The following is a 21,984-nucleotide window of genomic DNA, read 5'->3' as shown; positions in this document are numbered from 1 at the left end:
CTGTTGAAAAGCCAGAAAAGGAAAGAAAAAAAGAAAGAAGAAAAAAATAGAGCTGCCTCAGTGATGAGAATCCAGTGGAATCAGACTTATTGGTTTCCTGTGAGTACAAAGACTGTTCAGTCATATAGTTTCTGGACCCAACTCCTCTGATGTACCATTTCCTGGAAAGGAAAAAATATAGTGCTGGGCACTCAGAAGCATTCTTATAGTTGGCAGCTTGGCAAGATGTTTCTTGCAGCCTAGCAAGTGTTAGGATTTATTTCTTCAGGTCACAGATTCAAACTGTGAGAGCGAGTTTGTTCTGCATGAACTAATCAGCCAACTGCCCTTTGAGCCAGAACAGCATTTAAAGGGAGATGAGAAGATAACAGTGAAGGCACATGGATACTGTGAGAAGGAATAATGTTCTTTTGTGATTATTAGGGCAGACATACTGGTATGCAGAGAGTGGAAAAGGACAGAGAAAACACTGTTACTTCACCACCTCATCATTAATTTCCTGACCTTTAAAAGCTTAAAAGTCTTTTTTTTTTTTTTAACAAAGTACATGGTTTAAATCTTAAGATTTTGTGCTGTTTGCTTGTATGCTAATATGCAAGAATAAACTAAAACCATATTCACAGATGAGAACTTCATGCTAACATGAGTTTTACTTCTTTTGTGTTAGGTGTAACACTCACCTTGTGCCAAGATGGCTTTGCCATCTTACCGTTCTATTAAGGGTACAGACACTTTTGTCATTCAAGGACACTTCTGTAGAATTGCACAAATCCTTGCCACAAACCAATAAAAGTTTACATGAGTTCAAAACCAACTGGATAATCTCATATGAGAAAACAATCCAGGTCAAATAAACACCTAGACCCTACTTCTGTCTCAGGAAATCTCGAAGTATCAGGCACTAGAGGCTGAGAAATATTACTGCATGCTTGTCTTCCTTATGTGATCTTCCCTAACCACCCACTGCTGACTAGTGTCACTGTTAGACAAGTATACAAGCCTGGATTGACCTTCTGCTTGTCTTCTGCTCTGACATTTTGGCTTCTACATAGATGGATCATATTTAGCAACCATATAGTTGGCTACTGTAAAACTAAATTTGCTTTTAGACGTAAATCTAACAAGTTTAGAGAGCCAGAAATAGATAATATATCCTGGGGTGTCTCTGCACCGTGCAGAGCTCAAGAGCATAGTAATCAGATGCAGAAGGACTGGGTAAGAATTCAGAAACAGGACAATCGATCGGGAAAAGTTAAAGATGTCAACAATCCTAATGTGGACCATAAAAAGAAGTGCAGTAGGATTCAGTTCCACATTGACATTTAAAGTCTTAAGTTGTGAATCAGGTGTCTATACCCCATGCAGCACAAGGCGATAACGTCAGCTAAGTGTGGCGTGCTAACCCTTAAGAAGGCTCCTGCTGACTGCTCAGCTGACTTGTGCTCAGGGCTTGGCACAAAAAGAGGATTGTTTCATCTGCCTGAATTTATTTGTCCAGTGCCATCTGAGATGCCCTAAGGTATCTGAGACATCCACTAGGTCCAGTAGATATGCCCTCAGTCTTGGGAAGCCTGTGCCCTTCTGGAGAAGTAGCTAGAGAGCAGGGAATATCATGTAACAGAGGACACCTCTATTTATCCCACTGAACTAAGCCCTAGATCTTGTCCAACTGGAAGTATGGATGTGCAGCGCATACAAGCAATCTTCTATATTTAGGAGTGTTTATCTGGATCTGAGGCTCGTGTAGGGTGGGCAAAAAAGCTGTGAGCAATATGGACTGTGTTGAAGAAGGAGTATCTCTGGTTACTAGAAGAACATCACATTTAGCATGGCTTGATCCACACTGCTCTCCACTATGTAACAACCATTTCTAATTAGTGGGGGAAGCTATCAACAAATCAGATATTATCAAAAAACAGTGTGCACTCCAGAAAAACAGTCTTAGAACTTGGAAAATATCATCCAAATATTAGGAATTATGTTTTTGGTCCAGAAATGACTTATGTGCTTTCGGAGAGTTTTGGTTTCCCTCAGCTGCTTTCAATGTGATTTTTTTTTTTTTTTTTTTGAAAAGCAAATGCTTTGTCCCTTCACTTATTCTTTCCCATACCGGGAATTCTGGCAGCTTTTGTTATAACAGTGCAAAAAATTCAGATTAATTCACTGCTCCCAGCTCTGCACAGCATCTGTTGGGAACACTCTGTCCTTCTGCCCCACTGAAGGTCTCTGATCCTTTCTGACCATGTGAGATGAAGAAGCCAACAGTAGCATAGCTCATTCTCCCTCTCTTTAGTATTGGTCCAAAGGAATTACCAACTCAAATAGACCTTTCAAGATGGAGAGCAGAGAGGAAGAGAGGCAAAATGGTGAGGAAGGCACAAGGGAGTGGGTAAGCAGAAAATGCTTGGACACATGCTTAAAAACAGTTGGAGGGAAGAGAGCCTTCCCAGTCTACTGGTGTTTCTTTCACACCTTTCTCATTTTCTTCACCTCTTCACAATACACTCCTCCTCCAAAAAACCTCCTCAGGCTGGGAAGGAAAGAGTGTCCATTTCCAAAGGCAGCCTTCCCTGGCTCTGTTTCCTCGGAGGCAGGCAAGCAGATTATTTCAGTGTAGTGTCCCTTGCCAGGAACAGGTGTAAGATAAATCAAAATAAACCTCTCCTGGAATGAAAACAGAGTCCAAACAAAAAGTTGCAAAAGTTTAAAGTCACTTCTGAAAATTGCTTTCTTATCTAAGCACATCTGTACTGGAAAATTGAAAGTTGAATATGATTCTTTCCCGATGACATTTTTATCCAGCATAGCTCAAGTGTCATTTCCTCTGGCTTATGGGTAAAATCTCCATGGTCTTTCTATATTTTAAGAAGGCTTTAAGAAAATTCTATCAATATTTTCCTCTTATTCTTTAGGGACAAAACTGGAAAATCAGGAACTAAAAAAACAAAGCCAGAAAGTGAATTATGGGCAAAATCTTAATTTTATAGAAGTAAATAGAAGTATTTTGATTAACTGAACTGGGACTAAAGATTCACCCTATCTTGCTGTAAAGCACCAGGAAACATTGGAATGTGAATGAATACATGAGTAAAAATATGAATAAATATAGTTCCAAACATCCCTGTCATGACTTACTAGAAGACAGATGTTCTTTCCTGAAGCAGACTTATTTCTTTGATTTATTTCAAGCTAATATTTTGGGATCTTTCAAGATTTTAAGCATCTCCTCAGCTATGAGGTAGATTTTATTCAATATTTAGAGATATCTCTTAAATAACTATCTTTGCAGGCAGCATCTTCCCTCATTAACTCCAGTCTGAGATTCTGGATCTTCCTGGCAACTTTTGCAGTGTTCAGTTTTGAACACTTGATTTCAAATTAAATTTCATGTGAAGTATTCTTTCATTTCAGACCTTTCAAACAGTACTGCTCAAAATTCCCAAGATTACATAGAAGCTTTGTTAATAGTGACTTGGTAAAAGTCACTATGTTAACACCTGATGGGCCCAGAAAAAAAGAAAACTGATGAACCTAGAATGATGCATACAACATATTACATTTTTATATTGTCCAATCTCATTAAAATAGTGACATTAAGTAAAGAGGAGTGACCAAAGCCCAGTAATGTAAGAACATGAAATGCAGCAGTAGCTCATGAAGGATGCGCCAATCTGAGTTCCTCACTTCACAGAGGAAGTATTTCCTGTGGTCATGGACTGACCGAGAGACTCCTAATTATTAAAAAGAGGCCTCACAAATAATCATAATGGGTTGTTTTATTTGTCATGGCTTTTCCAATACAATGTCCCTACTATGAGCTTATTGCATGCTTTAAAATTTTACAGCACCAGTTAAAAAATTTGATGGGAACAGATAAAAGGGTGAGCATGGAAACCTTACTAAAACATCCCAAAGCCTTAATATGGCTTGAGAGCAGCCTTGAGGAGAAGGATTTGGAGTGTTGGTTTATGAAAGATTTAACAGGAGCTGGCAGTGTGCACTTGCAGCTCAGAAGGCCAACTGTATCCTGGGTTGCATTAAGAGAAATGTGACCAGCAGTTCGAGGGAGGTGATTCTGCCCCTCTACTCTGCTCTCGTGAGACCACACCTGGAGTACTGCATTCAGTTCTGGGGCCTCCAGTTCAAGAAGGACATGGAGCTATTGGAGCAGGAGGGCCATGAAGGTGATCAGAGGGCCGGAGCACCTCCCCTACAAGGACAGGCTGAGAGATTGGGGGCTTTTCAGCCTGGAGAAGAGAAGGCTCTGGGGAGACCCTATAACAGCCTTCCAGTACCTCAAGGGGACCTACAGGAAAGCTGGGTAGGAACATTTTACAAGGGCATGTGGTGACAGGACAAAGGGAAATGGTTTTAAACTGGAAGAGGGTTTCCTCTTCAGGGAAGAGAATTAGATTAGATATTAGGAAGAAATTCTTTACTGTGAGGGTGGTGAGACACTGGAAGAGGTTACCCAGTGAGGCTGTGAATGCCCCCTCCCTGGAGGCACTCAAGGCCAGGCTGGATGGGGTGCTGAGCAACCTGCCCATAGTAAGGGGTGGGACAGAACTAGATAATCTTTAAGGTCCCTTCCAACCCAAACTAATCTGCATTCTATGATTCATATACCATCAGGACAATCTCTAAAGTTACAGAAATGAGATTAGGATGATGTTAGGAAATCATAGAAGTATCACTTGAGTTGGAAGGGACCTTTAAAGGTCATCCAGTCCAACTCCTCTGCAATTAACATGGAAAATGTAATTAATGAGCATTCCTCACCTACTCATAGCTCATATACACACTCAAACTACTACACAAACCTGCAATTTCTCCCTTTTTCTTGCATCTTCTTCAAAGTATAATATAATAAAAAGATAGTGTCAGCTTTTTCTGCACTTAATACTTTGTCTGCATTTACTAATAATGGGTTGGAATGTCCTTTCCTTCTAAATAAATATATCAATTTGAGCCAATACAGATTAAATGGACACTGCAATATTTTTTCACTGTCTTTATCAGAATAGAAAATGAACAGCTTCTAGTCGTTTCAGAATCATCACTATATCTCCAAAAAATATTTGCTACAAATTTGCAGAAAATGCCACAAGTTTGCACTAGTTAAGAATATGCAGAAACTGCAATGGTTGTCAATTACCGTGTCTGTTCCCACTACAGAACAGAGATGCACTGACCTAGGACAGGAGTAGGACATACCTGCCTCTAAAAACGCAGGGACAAGTAGAATATCTGAAAAACGTGGTTTATGTAGCCTTCAGCTTTATGAACACGCAGAGAAAATTCAGTGGCAACTGTGTATAATATTTAGGCTACACTTAGGATGTCCTTCTAAGGTTTAGTTTCTTGGTCGAGGGTTACTATTTATGATCTAGAGAGGTCTCTTGTAGTGGTCATTTCTCACCAATAATTCTCAGGACAATAAATCACCCTAAATTTCAAAGTTACTCATTATAACAAAGCAATTTAATCCTGTGACGTAGCCACTGAGCTCTATAATCTACCAAGAGCATCAAGCATGATTTGAAGTCAACTCCATATGGTGTCAACGGTACAGGTTACACTCATATATGCATACTGCAGCACAGTAAGCAATTATTCCCACTTGTAAAGGGTTTAAAATATGTTTGAATCCAGATTTACGACAACACCCACATAGAAATAATTATTATAGAAATCATAGAAATGTACCAGTCCTTTCAAGTGCTTCATCATGCTTATAGCTATTATCAGAACTCCCTTCAAATTTTTTTCTGCAACAATCTCCACAGCTAGTTGGCTGGGGCCTGAGAGTATCATTTAACCAATGTAGAAACGTACTTTGAATTTTAATCGGACACTTTGGCACACGATGAACACAACACACATTCTGGAGCACTATATTCCAGCATGCCACACTACAGAAATATAACAAAAATATTTTCAATGGGATCTATCTCTACCCATTGGCTGCTTAAGGCAATTAAAATATAGGAAAATAAGGTGGGTTTTTTGTTTTTTGTTTTTTCCAGATTCTTAAATTTATACAAACGCATCTACAGGAACAGCAGACTTTTTCAAAGCCAGTAACATATCCAGTCTTGGTGTACTTTGTGATCCTGTAGGTTTGCTTAAAAAATAAGACATCCAAAGAGTTTAAGGCAGGCTTCTGAATATGCCAAACAGAGGGGCATTCAGAGAGGAAAACAATTGTATCATTATTCATTGAGCACCTGTTGAGAAAGGTCACAGAATGGAAAAGGTTATCTCAACTGGCTACAAAAATGCTTTTAGCTTTAAACAAGGGATTAACCACTTCCCTCTACTGGTTCAAGAAGGCAAAGAACTCCAGAAAATCCAGCATTAGAGCACGCAGCAATAGTTAATTTATGAAGAGGCAAACTGCAATGTTTTTGCCAGGTGGCAGTTCCTTTGCTTTGTGAATAGTCCCATTGCTACAAAATCAGAGGGATATTTCACAAAGTTAAAGCAACAAAATCTGGCCTAATATGGGTTGAACTTCCAATGACCTCCTCTAAATATTAACCTCAGAAGTCAAGAATTTTCAATATTTTTATCTTAAAAAGATGCAAAATCTTTATTGAAAAATAATTTTAGGATTGAATTCGGAATTAAATCTCCAAATAGAGAGGAAATCGATAGCAAAATAAGAGAAATGATGGATGTTATCATATTTTTTTAATTGTCTCAATGGAAGGAACAGCACTATTTATTGATAAAGCCATGTTCATTTTGTATAAGATTGTCAAAATCTGCAAACTGCATTTTTGAAGACTATTCTGGAGACATTCAGTCTTCTTAAGTTACCTGAATTCGCCCTCTGTAAAATGATACGATGTTGTTTTTAAGCCTATAAAAAATCATTTTGATGTCATCCATTGAATTATATCGCCTGAACATCTCTAGAGCAATTTGGGAGGGCAGGAAACTCCGTTCTGCACTTCCCACAAAAACCTGAGTAGATTTGCAGAAACAAGATCTCAGCTTTGAAATAAATAAATAAATAAATAAATGAAAAAGCTTAACCATCATCACTAACAACAACAACAAAAAAACAAGCAATACAAGACACGCTTGAGTTTTGAATACACTAAAAATAATGGTGCTTAATATATTGAGTCCTGGCAGAATTTGCTTTCAGCAATGTCTGAATATAGGCTTTTCTTTTCTGGTCAGAGACCAGATCTTTCTGCTTGGATGCCAGACAGGTTATGATTAATCGTCACCTACTAGTAAAAATAATTGGCAGGATATCTTCAGGAAATTCTTGGGATAGATGATGCTGATTTTTGCAGATGTTGTTGTCACTCCAGCCAAAAGGTCTTTGGGTTTTCAAATATATGACAGTCTCTGGATGGAAACTGTCTTAATTGTCCTTGCTGGCAAAACATGTTGGTGATTTTGCTTCCTGTTCTAATTGTTTTTCAAGATGTGAAACTACTTGGTATTTTTAGAAGCAAGAAAATGAAATAGGTTTGTCTACCAAGATCCTTTTCAGAGATAAACACAGACGAGTGTGAAAATTGATTTTTATTGCTTTAAAAAAACAGGAAGACAGGACTGCATGGCAACAGTACAGAGAAAATTAAGAAGTTAGACAAACGTGCAATATTCTCTAGGCACTGAAGTGAAATTTAAGAAAAACAGAAGTAACAACTTTTACTCAACTGATCTTTTTCTTCTTCCAACAATGGCTACATTAGTCACCAGCTTCAACTCTAAGCAGTGCACTAAAGCTGATCTGTGCATACAAACTCAGGTTTTCTTACTCATCAGCAGAGCCTTACCCCAGAGACAAGATCAAAAGAGACTAATCATCTTGAACCTTTGTCTTCATCTTTATTTTTCATTTGCAATGTACTGGAATCATGTGAGTAAGCAAATTATTTCAATGTGAAATGAAAGTGGCTTCCTGGAAATATGGACATTTCTTTGGAATACAAATTAATTTAACAGAGCCAAACTGTATTTGTTTAGACAAGCAGCTCTCCAGTATGTAACCTTATATTTTGTGGCTGAAAGAAAATAGTAGGAATTGATATTACTTGTGATAAATTACATTAGAATTTACAACACGTGTATAAAATAACACATGGTGTTATTTATATGATGTGTAAAATCTATATAATAATGAAATAATATAAATGAAGTGTAACAGTATAATACAAACAAGTAATATGTCACGTATTTTCAGTGCCATGGAAAATAAGCACTCTTTACTGTTAATCTCAGGTGCAGTGTGGAGCCAGGAGTTGGACTTGATCCTTGTGGGTCACTTCCAACTCAGGATACTCTATGTATGATTCTATGATTTCAGGTTGTGGCCCAGGTTTCTACATATGCATCAACAGAAAATAAGAAGGGAAGTGGAATGCAGAAACACAAAACAAACCTGTTATAAAACTGCTGCTAAACATTTGAAAGCTGGCTCAGCATTTGAAGTATTTCTTCATTCCATTCTAAATAAAAATGATTACCTTAAGATTTCTTGCTTTAACCACAGGAAAAATGCACTGTTTCTACACCAGAGAGGAGACTATCCCAAGTTTTCTCTATATACAAATACCCCAAGCAGCACCAGTGAATCCCTTTCTTCACAGGCATCTTAGCCTATCTTTGCTACACCTTGAGTAAAACCCTTTACCATATAATGTAGTCATATGTTACTCCCAAACAAAAGGAAATGAAATAGAAACAAGTCCAAGTCACTCTTTAGCAAAGCTAACCAAATACAAATTTGGCATCTGTAGGTAAAAAAATTTACGAAATATAAGAGAATATTTTCTAAAAGTCAGTACTGGATGTGATTATTTTTTGACAGAAATACAAAATATTCCTTCATAAAGATCCAGAATGAGGAAGATGGGTTAGATTTTTGTTTTAACATTTTAAATCAAGGTTTCTAATAAGAAACTAACTTCATTCTCCAGCATGGATCAAGTGATATTATTCATTAAGATGCCCACAAGCTAAAAGTATACGCTCACTGCTACTGTGTAAAAGTAACACATTTTCAAGCCATTATGACAAATGTATAATAAATAATGTCATTTTATCTTCTGTTATAAAGAGCCAAAATACTTCTCAGTGGGTTAAGCATCAAAGTAACTCAATGAGTCCAGACGAGGACCACTAAGATGATCAGAGGGCACCTCTCTGTGAGGAAAGGCTGAGGGAACTGGGCTTGTTTAACTTGGAGAAGAGAAAGCTCCAGAGAGACCTCATTGTGGCCTTCCAATATTTAAAGGGACTGTAAGAACAGAAAGGGGAAGGACTGTTTATGGGGGTGGATAATGATTGGACAAGGGGGAATGGTTTTAAATAAAGATAGGGGAGATTTAGGTTAAATGTTAGGAAGAAGTTTTTCACACAGAGGGTGGTGATGCACTGGAAGAGGTTGCCCAAGAAGGCTGTGGATGCCCCATCCCTGGAGGCATTCAAGGCCAGGCTGGATGTGGCTCTGGGCAGCCTGGTCTGGTGGTTGGTGACCCTGCACATAGCAGGGAGGGGTTGAAACTACACGATCATTGTGGTCCTTTTCAACCCAGGCCATTCTGTGATTCTATGACTCTAAATACTGAAATTTAATTTTTTCATTCAGTCCAGATAGGAATAATGACATCAAATGTTCCCACATTTCTCCTTCGTAGAGTTACCAGTTAAGGTTCATAACACTGTAGAGTACACACTCTTTCTGTGGACTGAATAAGTCCTCAGCAAACATCTTTATATTATTAACAGCTGGCTCAATAAATCTTAAGAAACCAAGGGCCTCCTGCAAGCTAAGATTAGCTTCAATTACCAGCCTTTCATGGATTTATACTTTATTAGCCTTCTCCAATAATTGATCCTAAAGTTATTGATATGCATCTGCCAAAAGGAAGAAAGCAACAATGATTCACCCTGAGCTTTATTTGGCTTTAAGACAGGATGACAGAAAGATATTTAAAATCCTATCTTTGGCGTTGTTCACCAGCACAGTTTGTATCCAACCAAGGACACAAACCACAAGTAACACATGCAGCTACTTTCCATAAATCCTCACTTGCTCTGCCCAGTAACTGCTTCATGCCAGAGAAATTACGCCCTACAAACACTGTGAAAGCAGTGTTGGCTACTCTACTACGTCTCAGGCTTTCCCTTGCACTGTAGCAGACCTTCCTGAAAAGGGCTGCTGCTGCTGTGAAGGAAAAAACTGAAGAACTTCTGGAGGGAAAGAGCAGGACGGGTGGTGAGACACACGCCTGATAAATAACCACCTCATTAAGTCAGACTGTAAAAGATGGGCATAGTTACAAGCAGGAAAAACACAAAATAACTGCAGGCATGGCAAGACGTGCAGTGAGAAAGGACTAAATAATTCAGGAGCAGTTAGTCAGAAGACAAGTATGAGATGGCAGATAGAGGTATGCAAACTAGCAAAAGACAAGAAGGCCTGGTGGATGCCTCCTATCTACCCTTCCTTATAAAAATGAGATCAAAAGACAGTTTATATCTGATAAGAAACAACACAACATGCAATTAACCTGTAAAATTCATTGCCATAGGACATAAAAGAATAACGAGAGAAAATTAATTGGACTGGATGTTTCACCATGGACTACTGGAATTAGGTTTTCAAAAATTCCCATAGAAGTGTGTGATTGAGCAACAAGTATGAACAAACTGCTCAGGGGATACTGGCAGCAGCTCACATGTAGAAAAAAAAACAATCTGGGCTTCTGCCTTGCCCAGTCCAGTAGGAAGGCAGCGCTCTGCACACTGGGCTCCCACAACAAGGCAGGAAGAAACGTACAGGACCTACCCTTGCATGTTCCCAGGTTGCATCTAAAGCAAAGCCAGTGCAGCAATAAAGGAGTGGAAAGGCCAAAAGCCATGGGAACAGAAACTGAAGGTGAAAGTAGACAGACAAAAATTAATTGGGAACGGGTAAGGAAAATTAAGAGGTAAAGTTGCTGAAAACATCAGGGGAGATAAGTGTTCTCTGAGGAAGAGGAAAAGTCTAGGTAGAGAGAAAGGGATATAGGAATCTATTCTCCATTTTGCTGAGGGGGAAGCAGGAGATGCCCAGGACCTAGCTGAACTATCTAGTGCAGATGCTGAAGGTAGAAAGATGGCCCCTCTGTGTCACCTGGAAGAGACGTTTTTTCTGACCCTTCCAGAAGCATGCACCTCTCCCTTCTGACTGATCACAGCTTGCATTCCTAGCCTACACAGCCATCCTGCATGGCTGCACAGGCAGAGTGAATACCTCCAGGAACTTCTCAGTTTCCATAAATACAGAATTTACTGCATTTTCCAGCCACTTTATCTCCAGGAACGAAGCTGTCTACACTGGTGGGTGGGAAGCCCATGAAGGACTATGGTGGTAGCAAGACTATTTTTGGAGAATACAAGTGCTATAATCCTGAAGAGAAGCAGGAACGAGCACAGTACTAGCTCCAGCTTTCTCAAATTCCCCCATCTGGCTGGAAGGGGTTGCTGACTAGCTCAGGACTGTATCTGATGGTCTTTGCAACCTGCCACTTTGTTTGGGGTAAGTGCAATCCCTTGGGCACATCTGAAAAGAAGCAGTTCCCAGTGTGGGTCTCAGGAGCAGGATGAGATGACAGAGGTGGGCCTGGGTCATGTGGCCATTCTATCCCCATGGCTGCTCTCCGGGTGTCACAGACCCCAGGACAAGGTGGCATGAGTGGGCCACTATCCAGAGCTGCCTCTTTCTGTGGTGAGAACAGATGGTTCTGCCAGGCAGTAATAAGCACTTGCACCGTTTTGGAACTGATGTGTTGAATTAACATAGGTCTAGTGGACACGTTCCCTCGATCTCCTGAGACAGCACTGTCATTTCCCAGTAGAAATTTAAAATCCTTACTTTGGAGAGTTTAAGCAAAATCTTAAAGGTAAAAAAAAGTGTAATCTTTAAGAGGAGACTTCATGTTCCAGCATCCTGGTGCTGAGGTGTGGGTCGACAGGAGAGGAAATTAACATGTGCAGAACATGCCCAACTTGCTTTCTAGATTTATGCAAATATTTCTACATTACTGTATTAAACTTGGGATATATTAAACTCTGTTACACAATGAAACAATGCTGTTACATTGTAAAATTCTTCCTAATTGCTCTATTTAACACAGCAGCTGTAAAAAGGAGAAATTTAAAACCTGTATTTTTTCCTCCTGTATACAAGTTATTCTATTTTTTTTTCAGCAGCAATTCGAGGGCAACCATGCAAGGCACAATCATTAAAGAGATTGTTGTAATTCCCACTGGACTATTGTGCCCATCAGGCTTCCAGTCCCTTAGCAGCGCTGGTGGCAACACACAGCTCTCCACAAGGACATAAAAGAATGGAAACATCTGTGGAAACCAACATTCTTCAAGCCTTTTAATTGCTTATAAGCTTATTGCAAGGCTGGATGAAGACATCCGGCAATCAATTTGACTATTCTGAATGTAACACATGGCAAAACTTGCATTTGTAAGCCTGTATCTACAGTCTTCTTTTAGCTCACACTGGCTCCTGCACTGATGACCTGAATAGAAATAGATCAGTCTTCACAAAAGGCAGCAATAAAGCCAAAACAGTAAGTAGGTAAAAAGTAATAATAATAATGATAATGCAACTCAAACTGAAAGCACCAAAGAGGCTGAAAGTCATTCAGCAAACGTAAGACAGAAGCACACTGCCCGCTACTGTATGGTGCAGGGTGAATACAAAACAAACAAAAGTGTGCACAAAGGTTTGTCACTAAAGTTTCCCTATTTTCATACTGCTTTGAAACTATTCTAGAAAGATTCCTTCAGTACATGCCAAGCAGATAATCCTCCTTAGACTTCTTCACATTTCGTCATCAGTGCTCAGAGTGTAGGTTATCATATGAGAAAGGTGGTTTTTTTTTCAGCAAACACCTGCAGGAGTAGTTAATTGTGGCTCAAATGAACCGACAGTTGTCTGATGTACTGTGCCAAGGGATTAACATTGACATTTATGTTCATATGCTGCTTCAGCACCCCTAAATAAGTATCAACTTGTTGGTATGAGGGCTGCTCTGAAAGTAATGCCACCTATTATATTGGTGCATGGCTTCAGAGGAGGATGTTGGTGGTATGGCAGTAGAGGTTGAATCTTCCCACCAATAACATTTTATTGTCATGTGACAGATGACAGCAGAGAAGCAGACACCCAACATGGCATCTGACATGGAAGTGCGTACAAAGCAAACAACGAGGAATTAAATTCCTCCATGCATTAAAAATGGCACCCACTGACTTTCACTGACACTTGCTGAGCATTTGTGGAGACCAAACAATGGATGTGTGCACAGTGAAGCTGCAAGTGGCGTGTTTCAGCAGTGGTGACAGTGATACGAAAGACAAGCCAGATTCTAGATGGCCAAACAGATTTTTATGAGCATGGCATGCAGGCTCTTTTTTGCCACTGGCAAAAATGCATAGCTAGTGGTGGTGACTGTAGAAAAATAGTGTTTGTAGCTGAGAATTTGTTCTAATAGTGTTTTTGTGCTCTTTATAAACAACCGTTGTCATTTCTATATAAATGAATAGGAGGCATTACTTTTGGAACATCCTGTTGTAAGAGATTATTCTTTTACGTCATTGTTTCAAAGCTTGCTGGGTACACAGACGGACAAGTCCAAGCAAGGCCTGGGCAAGGGCTGAGAAATCCTTTGTTTGAGGGACACAGATGGACAAGGCCAGGTGCAACGAGAGAGAGAGATAAGCCACAGCTTAATGGGTAGGAAGCAGTCTTTTGTGGGGGCTTATCTCAAGGAAGAAGGCCATATCAGGAGGTGCTGCACACGACTTTTACTCAAATGCCCAGGAATGCCATGATGGCAGAAGCAGAAGGATAAAAAGGGGACCTACAACCATGAGGTTGAGGTTTTCTGGCAACAAATTCCTCATGAAGAAGAGGTTTCTGACATGAGAAGCCTCACGACCTGCCTCTCTCCCTCCTGGACTTGCTCTGCGCTCTACTAGCATGCTGAAGAAGAACAAAGGTGTCTGCTGTCAGATCCCTCACTACGGAATGCCTGCATGCTGACAGACTCTCCTGGTCCTGCTGCCTGAGTACTGCTGCTTCCTCCCGCGTTTATCCTGCTGATTCTTCCTGCTACCTGCTTGCTGCCCAAGGCCAGCCATGCTGCTGCTGCTGCTCTCCCCCTGAGCTTTTGCCTCGGACCTTCAAAACGGCATGGAACGGGACCGCTGCTGGATCCTGGTGGTGACTATCCCTGCTTCATGCAATTCTAGCTTATTTCCTATCTTTTTTTATCATACTCCTTCCCTTCCCCATCTCCCTGATTGGGATTTATAATAAACTGGTCAGACCAACATTTGAACTGTTGTTTCTTAATCTCATGCCAGGTATACAGATATTAAAAGAATCTCATCTCCCTCCTAAAAATTGGAGCGAGACACCTGTATAACACAGGTCTGAAATATGGTGATATTGCAAGCTAGTGATTTCATCAAGAAATTATATGTGTACTAAGGTAGTGCAGTATACTATACTAATGTAAAGGGTAGGAGCAGAAGTACAAAATAGCTAATGTCTACTTTAATAGGATGCTTCATCAACCTCTACGGAAATGTTATGAAATGATTCCAATTTCTGCTTGGAGAGCATAACTCACTGTTACAAAAGCAAAACGTTTATTGCCACCGAAGGTGCAATTCTTCTCAAAGAGGAGTCAAGGGAAAGAGCTGACAATGATCACAGACGGGAGTTGCAAAGAATGTCACACTACCAAAGCAGCTGATGTACAGCATGATAGCTGGAAAGACGCCACGAAAAATGAGTATTTCCTTGGATGTCAGTTATGCTCTGACATATTATTCTCTCACTTTTTTAAAAATGTGTTTTTTAGATGCTATGAATGATGGAATTTAAAAACAAATCAGCTACTTTCCTGTTCTTGAGACTCCGTATGCTGAGGCAGGCAGATAAGTGGCTTTGGTAGAATCATGTCTGACTCTTAACATTTCACACCCATGCTTATATTAACAATTACTTAATTTTAGATTGGAGGAACATTTACACACATCTAAGGTAATTGGAGCAATTTGTCTATTGGTACGATGAGAACTCAGCTTAGTAAGGCAGCACATGAATACCTCAAATCAAATAAAGAAAAGTAGTGAAAACATATTTATAGACTGGGCATCTCTAGTAGCAGCTAGTCAGTCCCTGAAAAATGCCAACAAAATTGAAGATAACAAGTCTAAAACAAGGAAATGTTATCTCCTTCTTGCACTGTTAGTTGCTGAACTCCTAGTTACTGTAATTTTCCAAGTCATTGAAGCCTTATGATTCACAAGAGGCACTGGAAGTTCTATAATATGTATTTATAACATACAATATATAATAATAATTCAGAATTCTTATATGTGTAGATTTTGTGAGATTCAAATATGAGAGATCATAAATCATTTGAAAGACTCCACAAATAATTTACAGAATCTGAATGAATGTGTACAAACTAGTGTATTGTGTTAATCATGTGATACTGATCTCAGGAGACTTTCCCAGTAAAAAATGAATGAATTAGGAATCATTGAACATTCTAGTTCAGGTACTAACTTATATCAGTCTTATTTGGAATGGACACAACCACCTAATACTTGGGAAAATATTTTCAACAGCCCTCTAAGGAAGTAATTCTAACATCACCAATACTCGCTTTATAGTAAGAGGTCTCTGGCTTTTAACACACAAGCTTTATCACAATTTTGTATTTCTTTTGTGATTCACTGCTGTCCTTCACAATCCCATGCTCTAACTCACTTTGTCCATTGTGGTGTGGATCTCTTCTAATTTGCACAACCAGAATCCGCTTTTTACAAATGTCTGTTCTTCGGACAAGCCAAATTAGAACTTCTTCCATAGAAAATGAGTACAATTGACACAACCAGGTGACAGGGTAACCACCGTCTCTCTCTGGACTAAAAGAGTTACTTACTGATGTTTGGATAACTTCAGTAAGGTTGAGAGATGGTGATTTCCTGCTCCAAATATGCCCAAACAAACATTTAACTATACTTTATCTAGAATCCAGAAACTGGATTACTAGCTGCTCTAGATGACTGGGAGAAAGGGTCCTTCTTATTTTGATGATAAAAAGATCCAGCTTAAATATAAAATAGTTTTCCTTAGGGAAGAGGAGTTGATATAAATAATTTTGATTTCAGTTAATCAGTATTTTTTCAATGAAAAAATCATTTAATTAAAAAAAACAAACAAACAACTCACTAGTCTTACTGATTTCTTTGGCCATCAGACACTTCAGCAGATGCACAGAATATGCTCAGCACTCATATAAAAATGTCAGCCCCTGAGACTCATGAAAATGGAATGTGTCACTACCCCACAGCTCCTCAGAGGGAAAGAAAAAAATATAAAAAAAACAGTTGAGTCAGGTTGCCCAATCCATGTCGGTCACTTCTCTGCTCCACATAATACGATAGCGATACTAGCGGTGAAATCAAGACCCATGTCAATTAACAAATATAGGCTGTTCAATTCTTCAACACATTCCAGAGGGAAATTTCAGCATGAGCTCAGGAGCAAGGATTGTCAAATATGAGGACATTCCATTAAATATTAGTTTTAAAATATAAAGAGTGACTATTCATTGCACATAACTATGGCTGCTGAAAGCATCCAAGGAACTTCTCAGTTTCCACTCTAAACACTACTTTTGTGAGCAGGTTTTCTATAATGAAGAGGGCAGGGTGTTCCTGAGATAAGTTCAGCATTGAGCTGGCAGCAGATGTTGGGAGAATGCCCCACAAAAAACTTTGCTCCTGCTGGAACTTGGTCTGGTTGGGATTTACAATGAGATGCAATGTGAAATGTGTCTCTTTGGTCAAGCATATACTTAATAACAGACCATCACTGGGTTATTTAAAGTTCAAATTATAGTAGAAAAGGACTGTTTATATTGTTTATCATGAGCAGCACATTTACTATCTGGCTGCATTTAAACAGTACTATGTATCTAAATATCAAGGTGACAAGGCACAAAACACATCATGACATAAAGACGTTGAATTAAAATAAATTAAAGTTTCAACAGATCTTGCAACACTTCAGATATGGATTTGTTTATAAAGATCTGCCAGAAGTACCATATGATGGCTCGTTACCACTTTAATTAACAAAAAATAGATTCCAGTAACGTACAATTGCCACTGCTATCATCTAATGCTCTGAGATGTGGTTTGCCAGCCATGAAGTTAATGATTACAAATAATGAACTTAAGCTTCCTGTTGGGAATTCGCTCATTCTGCATCATCAACAGAATGTGAACTTGTGACATTTCCATCCTGCTATAATTTGACAAGAAATAAAATAGAAGCAGCTGTGGGGGAACTACTAACAGGCTAAAGCCGAAATACATACAACACCGTACCAGCTTGTCAGACTATCAGAAATTGTAGTTGTCCTGGAAAAATGTTATATTACTAGACATGGGCTAAGTTAAAGCTTCTTAAAAAAATTCTGAAATGAGAGTTTCAAAAACCAAATTTATATTGAGAATTTGTGTAATGCTGAGGCTTTGAAATTCTGTGCTCAAGTCCTGCCAACTACATGGATGGACTTAAGAATTTTTTTTCCATAACAGACACACAGCAACAGTGGAAGAGCAACTGAAGACAGAAAAATATTATGTACAATAAGGAACAGCTACCTTCCTCTTAAACCACATGTAATAGAAGTTGTAACAGGCAGAAATTTATGAGAAAAACAGCAATTGCTAAGTAAATACTGTTATAAACTAAAAGCGTTTTCAGAACACAGCAAAACAAGGAACATATTTGGTGCAGTTACCTTACTAAAGTAAATTTTCTGCAGAAGATTAAAATAGTTGGGAAAAAATATTTGACTCATAAAACTATTCTTCTCTGCTATGGGAGGTCCTTTCTCAGAGCATTCAGATTGCAAAATAATGAGATATGCCGCACTACTGTACCACAACCAGAGCTGATCTCCTATGGACTTTGTAATTAGCAAAAACATAAAGGACCATGCTGTACCTGACTGCTGCTTGCTACCACATGTAGCAAGGGACTATTCCTATCTTGGTGCCTTTTGGACCATTCTCAGAAAAAGTATTTAAAGGCTTTTTTAAAGGACTTTGCTTAAAGTATTAACTAATCAGCTGATAACATCAGATGTATGAATGAGATATTTCAAGGGAATTGGGAAAGACAGAGGGGAAAGTTGATAGCAAGATCACAAAGAGAAGTCTGGGAAACTCTCTAGAACATTAACTCCTTCCACATCAAATATAAAGTGAAGTAATATTAGGTCTCAACTATCCTTACAGCCTCTCTCGGTATCAGGGTCCAGAGGGGAAAACCTTAGTAATAAATTATATAAATGAACATTTACTTCCATGAGTTCATAAATGATGTACACAAGGATATTTAAAAATAATAGCCGCATTCTTTCTTCTGAAAACAGAACTGTCAGAGATCATAGGTTTATTCATCCCTTTTTCCTACCAAAGAAAAATGGATAGATTTGCTTAGATCTAAATGAGCTAAGTATTAATCTTAACATAGCCACAATTAATGCTCAGTCCCTTACAATTAACATTTCTCCACTAACGGTTTCATTGCATGTTTCTATTGTGCATTTTTTGTAACTGAATTAATGTGAAATATGGTAAAGGTGTGGTATTGTAAATTGATAATAAAGGTTGAAAACAGAAAGGAACGTGCTGACATTATGTTTCATTATCCTCATCCTTTGCTATTTCTCTGTGATCTCCCAATACATTAGCGGCCTAGTTCTACTCTGGTTCTATTGACTTTTTTTCCATAAAAATTGTTTTTCCCTTGTTTCTCATATTCTCATTCAGTTCTTATTGGTTCTCCAGCTACTTTCTGAACTTCTCATGTCTACCAGCTTATTCACTGCTCAACCCACCCTTCCAGTGCACATGCACTGAAGAAGGTCCCACCACAGCTTTTAACCAAATCAGTGTCTCCTCTCTCTTCTTTCGATATTTACATGATACAGTATGTAATTATTACTGACCTATCTCAGTAAGATTTCAGTACTCTCTTCTCAAGTAGCTCTCACTCCTGATACTTTTGAAATGTTTCTTTCCTAAATAATGATTACCTTTCCTATCTCCTACTCTGATCCACATGCTACAAAGGATCGAGCTTTGTTGCTTTATTTGGCTCTAGCTATTCTTCAAAGCTATGAAGCCCATGGTGGTTTCAGGTGGCCCCTGTAGGAGGACTGCTCTTCCAGCACATTCTGACTTCTAGTGACATAAAACACCTCCATTCTCATGTCTCTCTACTATAAAGAGTAACTTGCTCTCTATACAATTTCTAAAGCTCCTGCTTTCGTGAAGAAAGACACATTTGATGTTGGGGCAAGTGTGTGAGACCTGGCACCTAATGATCTTGGATAAGATAATGACACATCTTCCTTATTATCTGAACAGAACAAAGCAGATAAATTAAAGGTTGTTGAGAGGAAAGATATTTAGAGACAAGCTGAGAAGAAGCTCAGATCCTGAAGTTCCACAGGCATTCTGTGAAAAGCATTGCCTCCATATAATTAGAAAAACAATAAACTATCAGATTAAATTAGTGAAACATTTGTGATTTCTACTTTTATTGGGAAACTCATTTCATGCAGGTTATGTTTAAAAATAAGGATTTGACTGGTTGTGAGTCTATTTATCATTTACAGAAAGAATTTCTAGAGCAAAAGGGGAAAAAGAGACTCTTGGAACACCTGCAGATACTATATCCTATGCAGAGAGTAGCAATGGAGAATTGGCAATGTTGTCAGAAGACAGATTGATATTTGTTTCTTGGTAGGCTTTCAAATTCAATTAAATCTATGCATTTGTAATTACAAAAATTTTAAATGAAAAGGACACATAACATACATGCGTATGCGCATAGTGTCTATTCATATAAAAGATGTCTAAAGATTCGTGGCAATTAAATGCACACAAATCCCACAGTTTCCAGTGAGAACAGCGCTCAGCCCTTCATCATTCCAATACACAGGCCAGGTGTATGACATGCATAAGAAAATGTCTTCTGGAGAACATAAGAAACACACGTTGACTGGTAATTAGGAACCTTCTGATTTTATATCTAGAGATTCTTTGGGTGGATGACAGTTGACGCACAGCTATTTTGGATTTATACCTGGTGACTGTAAACTACCTGATTCCATTGGTTTCAATTTAGAAGCAAAACAGAAGGGAGTGTTTTCATTTTTATGTTAAAATAAACACTCACCTATTACACAAAATGGTTTCCTGGCAAAGCGCAGTCTTCCTTGCCATCCTCGGTATCGACAACAGCATCCAGCAGACCAAATACGAATAATAAATTCCAAACCAAAGACAACAATCATGACAAATTCCTAGAAAAGACAAATAAGAAAAACATTTAACAGATAGCCAACATGGAAGCATTAAGAAACACCATATGTGTCTAGCAATCCAACTTTATCACCAGATGATCCCAAAGCCAATCTTGGGATCCTGCTCCTCATTATGGTTGCTGGAAACACAGCCCCCAAAGTTTCCTGAGAAGCATACAAATCTAACATGCTAAAATCAGCTACTAAGTATGAAACACAGAAGGGCTGCACCCTACATACGCATATAAACTCAATATTTTCCAGAGAATTTTGGAAATTGAGGATCAAACCAAAGGTGGTTCACCTAGCTAGCGAGATACTATCCATGCCCATGTTCTTATTTTGAAGGCCGAAAGTTGTGGTAAAGATTTCTTCATTGTACTCCACAATAACAGTAGATAGGTGAACTGACTGAGATGATGAAGAAGCAGTTAGGGAATCCATTTGTTCCCAGAAGTAAGCTAATACATGCAACTGTAATTATATAAAATGAGTATGTAACTGTTTGTAAGATAGCAAATAAATATTCACGATAGGCATAATTTTCCCTGGACAAGTTTTTGGAAACATCCAGAAGAATTTCCCTCTTTGCCTAGACTGCATTTCTTTCACGTTGGAATCTTCTTCAATACTGTTCATCTCAATAGCAGCAACAAGGTAATGGAAACAACAGCGAGATTAACAGAATTTTAGCATTATAGATTGGAGGATAATTCGGCTCTATATCTTAAGGAAATCTGAATGTCAATAATATGCAGTGATATAATATCTACATACTGGTTCAGAATTATTAATTCTGATATTATTCTGGAATACCATAACAAAGTTACAGGCTTTGAAAAGATAAAATTTGTGTGCTAACCAAAAGGAGAAAAATACTTGAAGGAGGTTCTTAAGCAGTTCATCCCAAAGAGGATGAAAGCTGTTTTTTTATTAGGCAGCTGAATGCGTTTCTACATTCAGGAGAAAGCTGTCCCTTCAGCCAAAGAATTTGTTATTCCTACAGGATGAAGACTGCTGTGGAAGCAATGAGAAAACAGTGTAAATAAATTAGAAAGAGGAATGTCTACAAGGGTAGGGATGATCCAATATTGTCTTTTCCTCAATAAAGCGTTTGGATGTTTTTAGACTGTAAGATCCTAAAATTCTGGAAGCCAGTAAGGCTACAGAGATCACATATATCAACTCAGGCACTAATTTACCTGAACTAATGACAATATTAATATTTTGTCATATACAAGCTTATGATTAATGGAAGTACACTGAAATATTCTAAATTTAATTTGCTTTTGCTTCTCAATATCATAGGACAATTTGAAAACATATTACTCCATCTTAAAATGGCAGCTTGTACAGCTGCATTGCACTGGAAGATTTTTTAGGCCCTCATTATTGTCTTCATTTCCAATTCTGTGAATCCCATACTGAATTCATAAATCACAAAAGCAAAATGAGATCCCTTTGCTAAAATGCAGCTAAAGAAAGTGTTATTAATATTTTTGGAAGAAAAGAACACAGGGAAAAATGAGTGTGACTGTTT

General features: G+C 38.5%; 1 protein-coding gene across 1 annotated transcript in view; it reads right to left on the bottom strand.

Moving 5' to 3' along the window:
- Positions 1 to 21,984, bottom strand: part of KCNQ5 (potassium voltage-gated channel subfamily Q member 5) — a 260,391-nt gene that overhangs the window by 48,543 nt on the left and 189,864 nt on the right. The window contains exon 4 of the mRNA XM_042824645.1: positions 20,318 to 20,444. Coding sequence (XP_042680579.1) covers positions 20,318 to 20,444 — 127 coding nt within the window. The remainder of the gene's footprint in view (positions 1 to 20,317; positions 20,445 to 21,984) is intronic.

This window comes from Centrocercus urophasianus, unplaced genomic scaffold, assembly GCF_019232065.1.
Source record: "Centrocercus urophasianus isolate 14NV4802_14NV808 unplaced genomic scaffold, USGS_Curo_1.0 seq_10, whole genome shotgun sequence".
Taxonomy (NCBI): Eukaryota; Metazoa; Chordata; class Aves; order Galliformes; family Phasianidae; genus Centrocercus; species Centrocercus urophasianus.
The sequence above is the reverse complement of the archived record's forward strand: the minus strand, read 5'-3'. Positions and strand labels throughout refer to the sequence as shown.